This window comes from Vitis vinifera, chromosome 1, assembly GCF_030704535.1.
Source record: "Vitis vinifera cultivar Pinot Noir 40024 chromosome 1, ASM3070453v1".
NCBI lineage: Eukaryota > Viridiplantae > Streptophyta > Magnoliopsida > Vitales > Vitaceae > Vitis > Vitis vinifera.
Window position 1 is genome coordinate 10,002,856 of NC_081805.1, and position 13,320 is coordinate 10,016,175.

Here is a 13,320-nt window from a genome sequence, read left to right on the forward strand (position 1 = left end):
CAAAGCTTGAAGACCAGTGACAATATTAGTGAAACTTGTAAACATCTTAACAATGGTTTCATTATTATTCATAGAAAACAATTCGTAAATACAAATAAGTAAACTAATTTTAGATTCCTTTATTTGATTTGTTCCTTTCAAGTGGTTTATGTTAGAAATATTAGGCTAATCCAACCTATGGTAATCACCCTAGAGGGGGGGGTGAATAGGGTGATGGTCTCTTTTTGCAAATTTAAACAAGTGAATGCAAGAGACAATTATATGCAAGTATATAATAAGCAATATATAGACAATTGCATATAAATTAAAGAGTAGGGAAGAGAGAATGCAAACACAAGAGTTTATAGTGGTTCGGTGCAACCCGACCTACATCCACTCTCCTCTAGCTTCAATCCCGAGCTTGAGGTTCCACTAATTCAAGGCTTCCAAACCAAGCCTTCAAGCAATACAATTGGATTATGGTTCCATTTCACCATCTTGGACTTTTGGCTCCAAACACCCTTTACACTTCTCAAGAGATATCCTACTCTTGAACAACCCCTCAAGTGATACCCCACACTTGAGAAACTTCCTCTCAAAGATTTACAAATAAAAGATCTCACAAAAATCCTAGCACAAGAACTTTAAGCTCAAATGATACAAGAAAACTAGATTGAAATGTGTACTAAGGATATGCAAGTTGTAGAACAATGGTGCACTTAAAAACACTCTTGTAAGGCTCAAATATAATCAAGAAAGGTTTGGGAAGGTTAAGCTGTTGAAACAATGAAGATTGAAGCTTTTTTATAGAAGAAAAAAACCAAACTAGTCGTTGGGGGTTCGACCGATTGACTAGCCATTAGCATTTAATGCTTGACAGGTGATCGTTGGGCCTCAATCGGACCTCAACTGGACCTTGACCAGACCTCAACCGATTGAGGTTCAACCTTGACCGGTTGAACAACCCTTCTGGAAGAAAGAGAAAGTTTTTTTGCACCCTCGACCGGTTGAGCTGGGAGTCTACTCGGGCCTCGACCGGTTGAGCTGTGGGTCGACTCGGACCTCGATCGGTTGAACTGGGGGTCGACCCGGACCTCGATCGGTTGAGCTTGCAGTCGACCGGTTCCTTATCCGGTTCAATCGGTTGAGCCGTTTTTTGGCTCAACAACCAACTTTTTCAACTTAAAACCTTTTAAAACAAGTTTAAAATACATTTAACACAAGGTTTTAGTTGAAAACATGAAATCATCAAATTCTTAAAATATTTAAAAATAAAATAACTCTTGGATGATTTTAGTGCATAAGTAAAGAATGTAACGCATGAAAATCCTAGTGCACCAACAACCTTATAAAGAGATCTTATGAAGCTTGGGTCTTGAAAACACTTCTCTTTGAGGTGGTCTTCTTCTTCATGATTTATCCTTGACTTGATTTGTCTTTGTGATTGCCACTTTGGAAATCGTCTTGCCTAATCACACTTGAAATATAATCATTAGTTCTAAACCTTGTTTTGTTATCATCAAAATCAAGATTAACCAAACCTTGGTTTCACAGTTTATAATTTTATCCAGTTAGCTTACATTAATAAATACGATTATATTCATTTCTATCAATAACATAATATAAAAAATAAACAACTTTAGCATTTAGTTGATTTTTTCTTTTATCAAGCTCATCTAATTCTTTCCTTGGTTTTGGAACAAACACTACATTCTCTACTTTTGTCGGAATGTTAGGACCATCTTTAATGATATCCCAAAGATAAAAATCTATTGATTGTAAAAACCAAGTCATTTCTTTTTCTTCAATAAGCATAATCGATCCTCGTAAAGAATGGAGGTCAAGTGGTTGAAAAAATCTTCCAAATGTGGTGAGTTTTATGGGTTAGTCATATCCTCTTAGATGGTTAAATCTTAAACAAGAGGTCTAACTTTGATACTAATTGTGAAATACAACTAATTTGATTAAGGAAACACCGAAGAGGGGGTGAATTGGGTAATTAAAACTTTTTAGAAAACTGCTTAAGTTGAGCAATAATTAATGCAATAAAAGTAAATAAAGAGGGAAAGAGATATGCAAACTTGTTTTTATAGTGGTTTAGCAAATCTGTCTAAGTCCACTTTCTTTAAACTCATTTCTGAGTGAGGATTTCACTAGCCCAAGATTTCCAATACAAGCTTTCAAACTTTACACTTAGATTCAAGGGTTTTAATAGACACTACAAGTATCTTCAAGCTCAATAATAACTCGAAGCTTCAAACACTCAATCTTTTGTAAATAAGGAATGTTTAATCATACTCAACCTAGCTTAATAAAGGTTCAATACAATGGAAGTTAGGATGAAAACAAATGGGTGTACTAAATGATTTACAAGTGATAGCTTCGAAGGAGAGAAATAATTAGGTAAGTAGGTTAATGCAAGTGTTCTCTACTCAATAAATGCATAGGAGGTCTCAATTTATAGGAAATCAATCTTGGGCACTTTTTTCTATAGAGATAGGCCTCGATCGATTGAGCTCTAGTTCAACCAGTTGTATAGTTGTTGACCATTAAAGGAATTGTAGGTGACTTTTAGTCTTTTATAAGCTTCTACTAACCCTCAATTAAATCTCAATTAGGAAAGGTAATGTCTCTTCCAAAAATACAAGTAGAAGAGAAAGAAAACATTTTAGTGCCTTGATTGATCCTCAACCCAAAAAGGCAAACTAGTTGAACCGGTTCCCAATCAATTGAATCAGTTTTAGAAAGGTCTTGACTGATTGGGCCAAAGTTAGCCCAAAAACTTCCTTTTTTCAATTAAAACTTTTCAACACTTATGCAACTTATCTAAAAACCTTTGTAAGTCAATTTGAAATAGTTTTGCCTAAGGTTTTTGAAGATTAACTCAGTTTCAAATAAATTATAAATGATTAAGTTCTTTTTATTTTTTTTTATTTTTTATTTTTATGAAAATCGAGTATGAGTGAATGCATGAAAAATAATTTTAACCTTTAGTGCACCTAAAAGATTCATCTTATAAATTTATCTTAGACTTGAAGAGTTTTCAAGCATCCAAGTCTTCAAGTTCTTTGAATCCCTTTTAAGCAAACTTAAGCTTTCTTTTGACTTTCTCGTTAAAACTTAAAACTTTACTTGATTTAAAATTGTTAGTTATCATCAAAACTTACTTAGGAGAACCTTTAGGTATGGTTTTAAAAATCGGACCAGACCGATTGATCCGACCGTTGGACAGTCACGGTTCCGGTTCGGTCCGATCAATTAGCCCGAAAAAAGGTTGAACTGGAATCGGAACGGTTGAATCGGACGATTCAATCCCCTAAATACAATTTCTTTTACCATTTTCAATATATTTTCATATTTAAATAATATATATTTTGTTTAATAAATTTAAAATATTAATACATTTATATAAAAATGAATAAATATTATTATAAATATTATTAATTTTTAATTATATATATATTAAATATTTTAAAATTATTTTTAATTTTAATAAAATATAAATTATATATTTATGACATCATCGGTTCAATCGCGGTTCAACCACCGGTTCGACCAATGAACCGTGAACTGGTAACCTTTTCGGTTCAATGTCTAGTCCGATTCTAAAAACATTGCCTTTAGGTGAACACTATAAATAGCATTAGTAGGAGTTAGCCATATTCTAAGTAAGACATGCCTTCTTATGGCTCAGATTTTGAATTAGGTTTAATTTCTTTGACTTGTTGATTGTTTTTGAGCATTTTACAAAGCTCACCCCTCTCTCTCTCTCCCTCCCTTTTTCCCTCTCTTTCTTTTTTTCTTTTGTTTTCCTACTCCCTAGCTTTATCCTTTTCCACCTCCCCAGCTTTCTCATTTTCCTCTTCTATTTCTCTTTTCACTTCCTAGTACCCTAAGAGATCCAATTTGAAAATTCAACTCCAAAGACAAACTTTTCTGGGGTGGTGCTTGGTGACACTACAAGGGGTATGAGGATGGATTATCTATCATATCTTAAATACTCTGTACATTTACCAGGATCAAGAATTTTCTTTCATTGATTGGCCCTGATATTTGTATAATAATCTATTCAAATCTATTCCCTGAGGACAACTTGACAAGGTGGTGGGGCATTAACTTCTCTTAAAAGGGATTCTTTTCTAGGCACTCCCAATGGCTCGAGACGAGCACTAACTCTCCATTTCCCACTCCTTGTTCTCAAGACACCTATCAATGATCCTGAACTCTTTGATTTTAAATAAAAATATCTCTTTCAAGATAACTTGAACTAGTATATGAATGGTACCTCTCAAACCCTAAGGTGGAAGCTGTATTGAGGTTCAAGACGCCACAAACTTTGAAGATGTAGTGGACATTTGGATATCATTAAGCTAGATGGACCTTGACAAAAATGAAAGAAGTCCCACATAATAGTGGGAAGAAAAATCTCACCCCTAGTTGACCCATGGTGCTTTGTAGTTGAACAGGAAAGGATGGAAAGCTAATGACAAAGAGAAATTATTCCTAAATCACTGAAAATTGGATGAATCATCTCCTTCATCCTCTGAAGGTACTGCAAATGAAGAAACCCCTATTTGATGCCCTCAATTTGTCCCTTTCACTCTCTTCATACTCCAATCTCGTAGGAGTTCATGGAGTTTAGGTTTCCATCTCCCTAAACATCCATGAACATGTAATAAAACAGGATATACAAAGGGTCCAAGATCCAGCCTTGAAACCTAAAGGAGATTGAGGTCAAGAACTCAAATTGCCCTATTCTCTCATAATGAAGTTCAATTTTTTGAACAATTGACTAGTAAAAGAAAGAACGATAGAAGAAAACTAGAGAGAAGTAAATAGATGGTGAAGGTGTTAAAAAAAAAAGAATACAAACAAGGGATGGAAATAAAAAAGAAAATAAAAGAAAAGTTACGTTTAAGCGTAGAAAAATGAAACTTAAGAGATTGGAAAGCACTTCTTAAGTGCAGAAGAACTCGGTATAGGAAATTCGTGAAGTGTTTGAAATGACTTTGATGAGGGTTTATACAAGAAGTTGAATGATAGTGAAAAAATGCCTTAGGCAATGTGTGACACAGTCTATGTAGAGAGAGAGAGAGAGAGGGAGAGAGAGAAAGACCATAATGAGTGATAAAATTAATAATCGGCAAGGGAAAGCTTATCATTCCATGTCACCATATGTAACATGCATACCACATGGAAGAAATCTTAGGGAGACTTAAATAAAAGGCTAAAAGCTAAATGGTCTCTTTTAAAAGTTCTCACTCCATTGCTATTTGCATAAAATAGAAAATGGTGGGAGGCATCATTGAGGGGTTGAACCCATAAATGATTCTATCAGCTTGGTGCCCATCTTGTCACATGTTTAAGATGAAGTCACTATTACTTTCTTTGTCCCTGCTCATGACGAATAGGTTTCTTGATTGTCAGTCTTGATCCATCTTTATGGAGAACAAACAAGCCTTTCATTGATGTCTTATTTCACAAAGGTATGCGCATTGTTGAGGTGCAATCATTGCCATGGGAACCACGGGAAGAACTTGGCTAACAGTTTTCACCTCACACGAAAGGTGGACCCACGTGTCAATGACCCATTGGTTGATTTTTGGCTATATATAGGTGGTTAACTTGTGATTAAAACAAGATAAATCTAGTATTCAAAATCTTCTCCTTCTTCTACTTTCCTATTTCCTTTTACAACTTAAGTACAAACTTCACCATCAAAGCACCCAAATTTGGGCTTTTTCTCTATATGCAAGAATTCCTAGAAGAGTACAAAGCCACTTGGTGAAAGGATTGTTGTAGTTGATGACAGAGTTGCAGGATGGAAGCTTGAGAAAAAGTGGTGTTAGAAAATTTTACTCCAATACTTGGTGAATTCAGACTTCACCTCATTTCTATGCTGCAATATCCAATTTGTGCAATAATTGACTAAGGTAAACCATTTTTGAGTTAAATCAACTATTACATGCATTGTCAATGTGGAATTATAACAACTCAAGTAGGCATGACACATCTACATTGTCATTTAGTATAGGAGGGTGTGTTTAGGAAAATGTTGAAGTGTTGTAGTGGTACCTAGCTATTGAACAAAAGATATGAACTGTTGAATATGCATGTATAGTAAGATTTAGAATGTTGAAGAAGGATATAAATGAATGAGACCAAAATAAAAGAGTACAAATAAGTTAATAGGATTATGGTATAAATAATGAGGCCTAAAAATATATATGTAGTACCATCTTATTGATGAAAAAGTATATTTTTGTCCTATAACCAGACCTGTGTGTTTATGACAAACTATTTGTGGCTGCAGGGGGATAAACCGTCGACCCACAGGATGGATTATCTGGCACATGGGTTTGAGAACTTATTCCAGGCCCAAATCATGCTCCTCGTGGGTGCTGCCCTTTATAATATGCCACAATATCTGCACTTAGCTCAGCCATTCATTACTTGCGCCATTTGAATCTTAATTCCTTTGAAAATTTAATTTGTAAAGGGAACATTTAGGTCTCTCAAGAAACTGAAGGGGATGATTAAAAAAATTGGCTACTGTGCTAAAATTCGTAAATAAAAACTTGACATAACAAGAAAAATATTAAGTTCTTACACAGTTAGAAGGTTCGAGTTCTCTTGAAAAATGAGTTGGAATGAGAAATGGATCAATGTAATAGAATCATGTTGTATTTGATTGTTCTATGTAAATTACACACTGAAGATATGAGGCTGCCACATCTTAAAACAGGATAACACCTTTTTTTCTTTTCCCTTTTTTTTTCTTGTTTTGCCATCAATACAAATGGAAGCATAGTGGACGTCAAATATTAAAGTCATTCCCATTCCAAAGACATTGACTAGAAACACCCGGGCCAATTGATTTATAAAAGCACCAACCATTGACATGGAAATTTTGCATAAATCCTTTTAGTAATCTCATCTCTTCTATGCATTAAGTGCAGATTGTTTGATCGTGTTCATGAATTTCTATATCAAGTTATTCAGTGACACATAACGAGAAATTTGTATACAGAAACAAAATTAAAGTTTACATAAGCAAGTCAATACTTAGCCCCATTTTTGCTGCACCTGTCTAACCATCCGGTCATGAAAACCACTACAAGTTTTAGAAGGAAAGTCTCAGATATCAGTTGTCTCTCTTCAGGCCACAACCCTGGAGATTCGCTGACAAGACTGTTAATGAGCATGATCTCTGTATTGAGCCCAAATCCTGCAAGCTTATAAGAAAATTGGTTGAATCCAAATTCTCCATCTACCTCTCCACGTGAGCTGCATGCTTTTAGGAAAATTGGTTGCTCAACAAAAAGACGGTTGCAAATTTTTTGAAGATATTATATGACATGCCTTCATTTCTGTCCACTCGTTTCCAAAACTTATCATTTTCACACATTAAGTCAATGGACAGCATAAAAAGAGCTTTGCATTGATGGAGATAATAAAGCAACTTTTCACATTAGTTAGTAGGCTTGGCATATCAGTCTCGTAAATAAAGACCATCCTTAAAAAAAGTTATGAAAATATTGATCATATTCGTTAGTTGGTTTAGGTTAGGAGTCCCGTGATATAAATTATATATGTATCTGTATCCTGAATGTGAATGTTGTTTATCTGCTACACAACAGCAGGGGTTCAGTTGGATAGCTATAAATGATCATTTCCTATCTTCAATTCACATTAGAAGGCTAAATTGACCTTATAAAATTTATGTTATCCGTCCATTTCCATCATAAACAAAAGCTCAGCAAACTCACTGAGGAAGACGATAACCAAAATCACTCGCACACAGAAGTAGAAAATTAAGACCCGGTATTCCGAGTGGAGCACAACAAAACAATAACTTTAACAAAAAGGAAGACCCTTGACAACAGAAAAAGGAGTTCCTCAAGTTTTGCAATGAAGTTTTATAATTAGGCTGTGATAGTATCACGTAGGAGACAATCCCCATCAGAAGGGGGACACACATTCGTTATATAGTTTATAACCACGCATGAATTAATCAAAGTACGAACTTAAATATAAAACCAGAAGATTCAAGGAGACCACAATGAAATCCTCAAAAAAAAGTTATATCCAAGAGAAGAACAAAGACCTAGATAGCAAATCATTTCAGAGCAATCAGTCAGCATGCTGATAATTTTGTCTCTGTATAATGAACTTCATGTTGATGACGGTTTTCCCATGATATTTTTTTATACATATGGTTTAAATGTGCTTTTATTTTGAATTTTTGCTTTGTTTATGGGATGAGATGGTCATAAATTGATATCCTGTTTGAGAAATATGTTCATAATTTTATAAATATTGAAGTGTTCTTTGGTAGGAATGTCCAATGTTTTCACTTTCCACTATTCTGAGGTTGATGGTTGGCTTTGATCCACGGCATGCGAGGACTTTAAAATACAAGTTGCCCTAATATGATCGTTGTCTTCTTGTCTGATTTTAATCCTAAAGGCATCATGTAGGACTCTCAATATAAAACATCTCAAGAGACAATCTGTTGTCAACTAGAACATTATAAATCAAGGAGATGACACAGAGGGGGAATCCTACATCTTAGTCCCCCGCATGAATTCTGCAGGTTCAGTTTCAACATATGTTTCAACAAGCCCCGCTGCTTAAACAGACCAGGAGGAAGATGATTTTACAGTAGACCACCGTAGATTGGAAGATTGTGAGAGAACAAATACAGGGACTACTTAGCTACCATGGAAGTGAAAATTATTGTTCGAATCTGAAAGGTAAGAAAGTGCAAATGCGGCATGTATTGCAGCCCCAATGGGAAGCACTTCCTCATCGAGGACGTAGTAAGGGCTGTGTGGAGGATATGTGGATCCTGCCTTCTCATTTCTCATGCCTAGAAAAAGGAAGGATCCAGGTACTTTGTCCAAGTAAAAAGCAAAATCTTCACTGCCCATGCAGACTGGAGATGTTTTGGTGTTTTCTTCACCTACCATTTCACTGGAGACTTTTCTTGCATGTTCATAAATCCTCCTATCATTTATAGTTGGAGGAATTGTGGGCAGTTCCATTCCTGAGAAGTCAATCTCAGCTGAGCACCGATGCACTGCTGCTTGTGCTTTGATAACCTGGCACAGAGGCATGAACATAAAAACTAGTATCCATTTTCCATAAAAAGTACTTTTTAACTTGATTTTAGTGTCCAGATGAGTTTATATATCTTTTTTTTATTTTTTATTTTTTTATGGATTTATCCAATGTCACGAGCTGAGATCTCTACACATTGCAAAGAACATGTAGTTCTTTCTGGATTATATTAGCTAGCTATCAGTTCATATGAAGATATGCTTTGATTTTCTTTGAGTACTCAAAGCTAGCGATAGTTTCACGTGTTTATGTCATAAATAATTTGTAGAGGAGATAGATCAGTTACCTCTTCTATTCTGTCCCTGAGTGCATAGAAGCTCTTCTTGCTGAAGGCTCTAAAAGTTCCAGTTATAGTAGCTGCATCTGGAATGACATTAAATGCAGTCCCTCCATGGATCATGGCTACAGAAACCACCTGCAGTACTAACTGATTCTAGTGAGAAGTTGAGGGTTTAGTCGGAAATGAAATAAAATTAAAGAACTTCGGCTACTTCATTACCTGATCAAATGATTGAAACCATCTGATCAAGCTCTTAGACATGACTGATAATCAATAGTACCTGATGATCCAAAGGATCTGTCTCCCTGGAAACAATATTTTGCAAACTAACTACTGATGTGGAAACTGCCAAGATGGGATCAATAGAATGTTGTGGAACTGCTGCATGACCCCCTCTTCCACTGATCTTTGCCCTGAAGCCTCCACACCCAGCTAGAAATTCTCCAGATCGTGCAGCAACAGTGCCTGTGGGATACTCAATAACTGCATGAACCCCAAAGATAGCCTCCACATTTTCAAGCGCTCCTTCTTGGATCATGGCTTTTGCACCTACACCACGTTCCTCTGCTGGTTGAAATATAAGAACAACAGTTCCCTGCATTAGAAGGAGATGAAGTTAGATATATACTAATATCAAAATTTCTTTCAGAATTCAACTTTACCGGCAATTCATCTCGGATTTCTTGAAGTATTTTTGCCGCACCAAGGAGCATTGCGACATGTGCATCATGTCCACAGGCGTGCATTTTTCCGTCTACTTTGCTCTTATGCTCCCATTCCACCATTTCCTGCATATGGCTAGTATAGCTATAGTGCCAACTATATAAAAAAACCTAATAATTACACTGCTATACTTCTTGATATTAACTAAAACTATATAGCAATCTGGACTTTGGGAATAATAAATTAAAAAATAAAAAATGAAATTTAGACAAAGTCTTATATTAACTTTGTGTCAAATTGATGAATCGAAAAGTGGTCATTTTTTGGAGATGCATCTAAAATTTTGGTAAAAGGCAAAGGTAAAATCCTAATTTGTTTGAAAAATGTAAGGATCAATTTATCTTGAATGTCTACATTGTCCCCGACATGAAAAATAATACATTAAGTATGGGTTAACTTTTAGAAAAAGGTTATGATATTCATATGAAAAATCAAAGCCTTTCAATAAGAGATTCCAATTTAATTGCTAATGTGCCTATAGCAAGCAATAAAATGTTTTTATTAAACTTTCAAAATGATGTTGTAAAGTGTCTAAAATCTTGTGTTAATGACTCCTCTTAGATTTGGCACTTAAGATTTGGACATCTTAATTTTGGTGGATTTGAATTATTGAGCAAGAAAAATATGGTGAGAGGATTACCTTCTATCGATTACCTAGATCAATTATTTGAAGGATGTCTACTTAAGAAACATGCCTAAAATGGTTTTCCAAAATAAACTAGTACAATAACAAAGAAGTCTTTGGAGCTTATTCATGTGGATGTATGTGACCCAATTAATCCCAACTCTTTGATAAGAATAAATGTTTTTTGCTTTCACTGATGATTTTAATAGAAAAACTTAGAGTATATTTTTTGAAGGAAAAATCTAAAGTATTTAGTGCCTTTAAGAAATTTAAAGCACTTGTTGAAAAAGAAAGTGACCATAATATAAAGGTAATGAGATTTGATAGAGGAGGCGAATTCACATCAAAAGAATTTAAACAATATTGTGAAAATCATGAGATTTGTTGGCCTTTAACAGTTCCATATACTCTACAACAAAATGGTGTAGTTGGAAAAAAAAATGGAATTGTTGTTGACATGGCTCGAAGCATGTTGAAGAGTAAGAAGATGCCTAAAGAATTTTTTATCAAAGCAATTGATTATGCAGTTTATTTGTCAAATTGTTCTCCTAATCGAATTGTATGGAATAAAACACCACAATAAGCTTGGAATTGAAGAATGCCAGGTATTTCATATTTAAGAGTATTTGAAAGCATTGCATACACTCATGTGCCAGATCAAAAGCAATCAAAGTTGGATGATAAGAACAAAAAAATATGTTTTCATTGGTTATGACTCAAGCTCCAAAGGTTAAGTTATACAATATGAATAATGGAAAGATCATCACATTAGTAGAGATGCCAAGTTTAATGAAGAAGAAGCATGTGATTGGAGTGCTTAAGAAGGGAACTATGATACTCTTCCCTAATATGAAGAATAAGAACAAACAAAGGGAAGCTTACAAGAGATTAGTACTTCACTTTTATCACCACCTCCATCAACTCATGAAGTTCCAACAACATGATCCTTATTGGAAAGAAGTGAAAGGACACCATGTTTTAGAAGTCTACAAGAGATTTATGAGGTAACAACAAATCAAAATGATCTAACCTTCTTTTGTCTTTTTGTTAAAGAGGAAATTCAAGACTGAAGATAAAAAGATGCTATGAATGAGGAAATAAAAGCAATAAGGAAGAATTTCACATAAAAACTAAAATCCCTTCCAAAAGGAAAAAATATTATTAACTGGAGTAAGATGAATCAACAAGGCAAAGAAGAACGTAAAAGAAGAATAAGAGAGATACAAAACAAGATTGATAACTATGGGTTACAAGCAACAACAAGACACCCACTACGTGAATAAGATATCAATGGTTACATTATCGAAAAATCAAATGTTCCATGATGAAAGAAAGCACATCGATACAAGAAATCATTTTACTAGAGAGTGCATTATGAAGAAAGATGTGCAATTAAAATTTGCAAAATCTCACAATCCAATTGCGAATATTTTCACCAAACTCCCAAGTTTGTTTGAAGACTTTAGAAGGTTGAGATTGCTAATTGGAGTCACAAATCTAGTTTACAGGGCCATGTTGGAAATTAAACTTGATTTAGAAACTTCCAAAATATGAGAACTAGATTCAGTTTCTAAAAAGTCAAGGGAGAATATTTTATTCTAAGTGTTTATATTTAGTTTATATTTATGAGTTGTCAAGTCTTAGAAGGTTTTAAGATGTTAGAATTAAAAGTTTCTATTTTGTTTAGTATGAGTAGTTATAAATAGGAGATTATGTAATGTTTAAATAAAAAGAGAGAGAAAGAGAGTAGTAGAATACTATGAAGTTTTTAATTCTCCCAAATTTATTTCTTCTGTAACCGTGTATGTTTCTCTCATCAACCTTGTTACTCCAACTAAATTGGTATCAACCCTTCCACATATCCGATATACAAGTCAACTATTGATCAAGATTTCAATATATAATCATATCCTAGATCCCTAACGGAAGGCATTATATAACCAACAGCGGCCAAAAACAACACCACTGTGTGAGTCTATGGTGATTAGTCCACAGTAGTCTTCTTTCGGGCTCATTCTGCGCAATTGCTAGGGTTTCAAGCGTGAATTTAACATTCATAGTAACCCAACAAAAAGGAATACAGACACATAGAATAACCTTTTTGGTGAACCCAAACACGATGAGAATACAAGTAATGGGGCTGACCTGAATAGGCAAAGCATCCATATCTGACCTCAGAGCAACAAAAGGTTGAGACCCTGAACCAATGGTGGCCACAACCCCAGTCCCGGCTATGGGCCACCGATACCCAATACCCAGCTGCTCAAGCTCACGCCTAATGAGCGCGCTTGTGGCAAATTCCTCATATGCAAGTTCAGGGTTCTCATGAATCTCCCTCCGTATCCTCTTCATCCAGTTCACTGTAATTGGATCATTAGCCAGCCCAGTTATGTGCTCTTTAGATGAAGAATTTCGGTGTGGTAATGTGAGAGAATTCAGAGAATACTGCAAGTTCAAACAAGAGAAGGAGGGGGTGGTAATGGGGAATAGGAAGAAGATGAGGAGGAGCTGTAGAATTCCCATGGCTGAGATCTATGAAAGTGAACCCCGCAAACTAAGATTTTATGTCTGCTCAGAAAGGCTGCGCCGT

General features: G+C 35.0%; 1 protein-coding gene across 1 annotated transcript; it reads right to left on the minus strand.

Annotated features, from left to right (window-relative positions):
- Nucleotides 1–8,470: 8,470 nt before the first annotated feature.
- LOC100263860 (IAA-amino acid hydrolase ILR1-like 1) lies at nt 8,471–13,320 on the minus strand. Its single transcript, XM_002266942.4, has 5 exons — nt 12,876–13,320; nt 10,045–10,170; nt 9,663–9,977; nt 9,389–9,517; nt 8,471–9,083 (listed from the first exon to the last, which is right to left on the minus strand). Exons 1-5 carry the CDS (start codon nt 13,251–13,253, stop codon nt 8,694–8,696), a joined length of 1,338 nt encoding a protein of 445 aa, XP_002266978.1. The 5' UTR covers nt 13,254–13,320; the 3' UTR covers nt 8,471–8,693.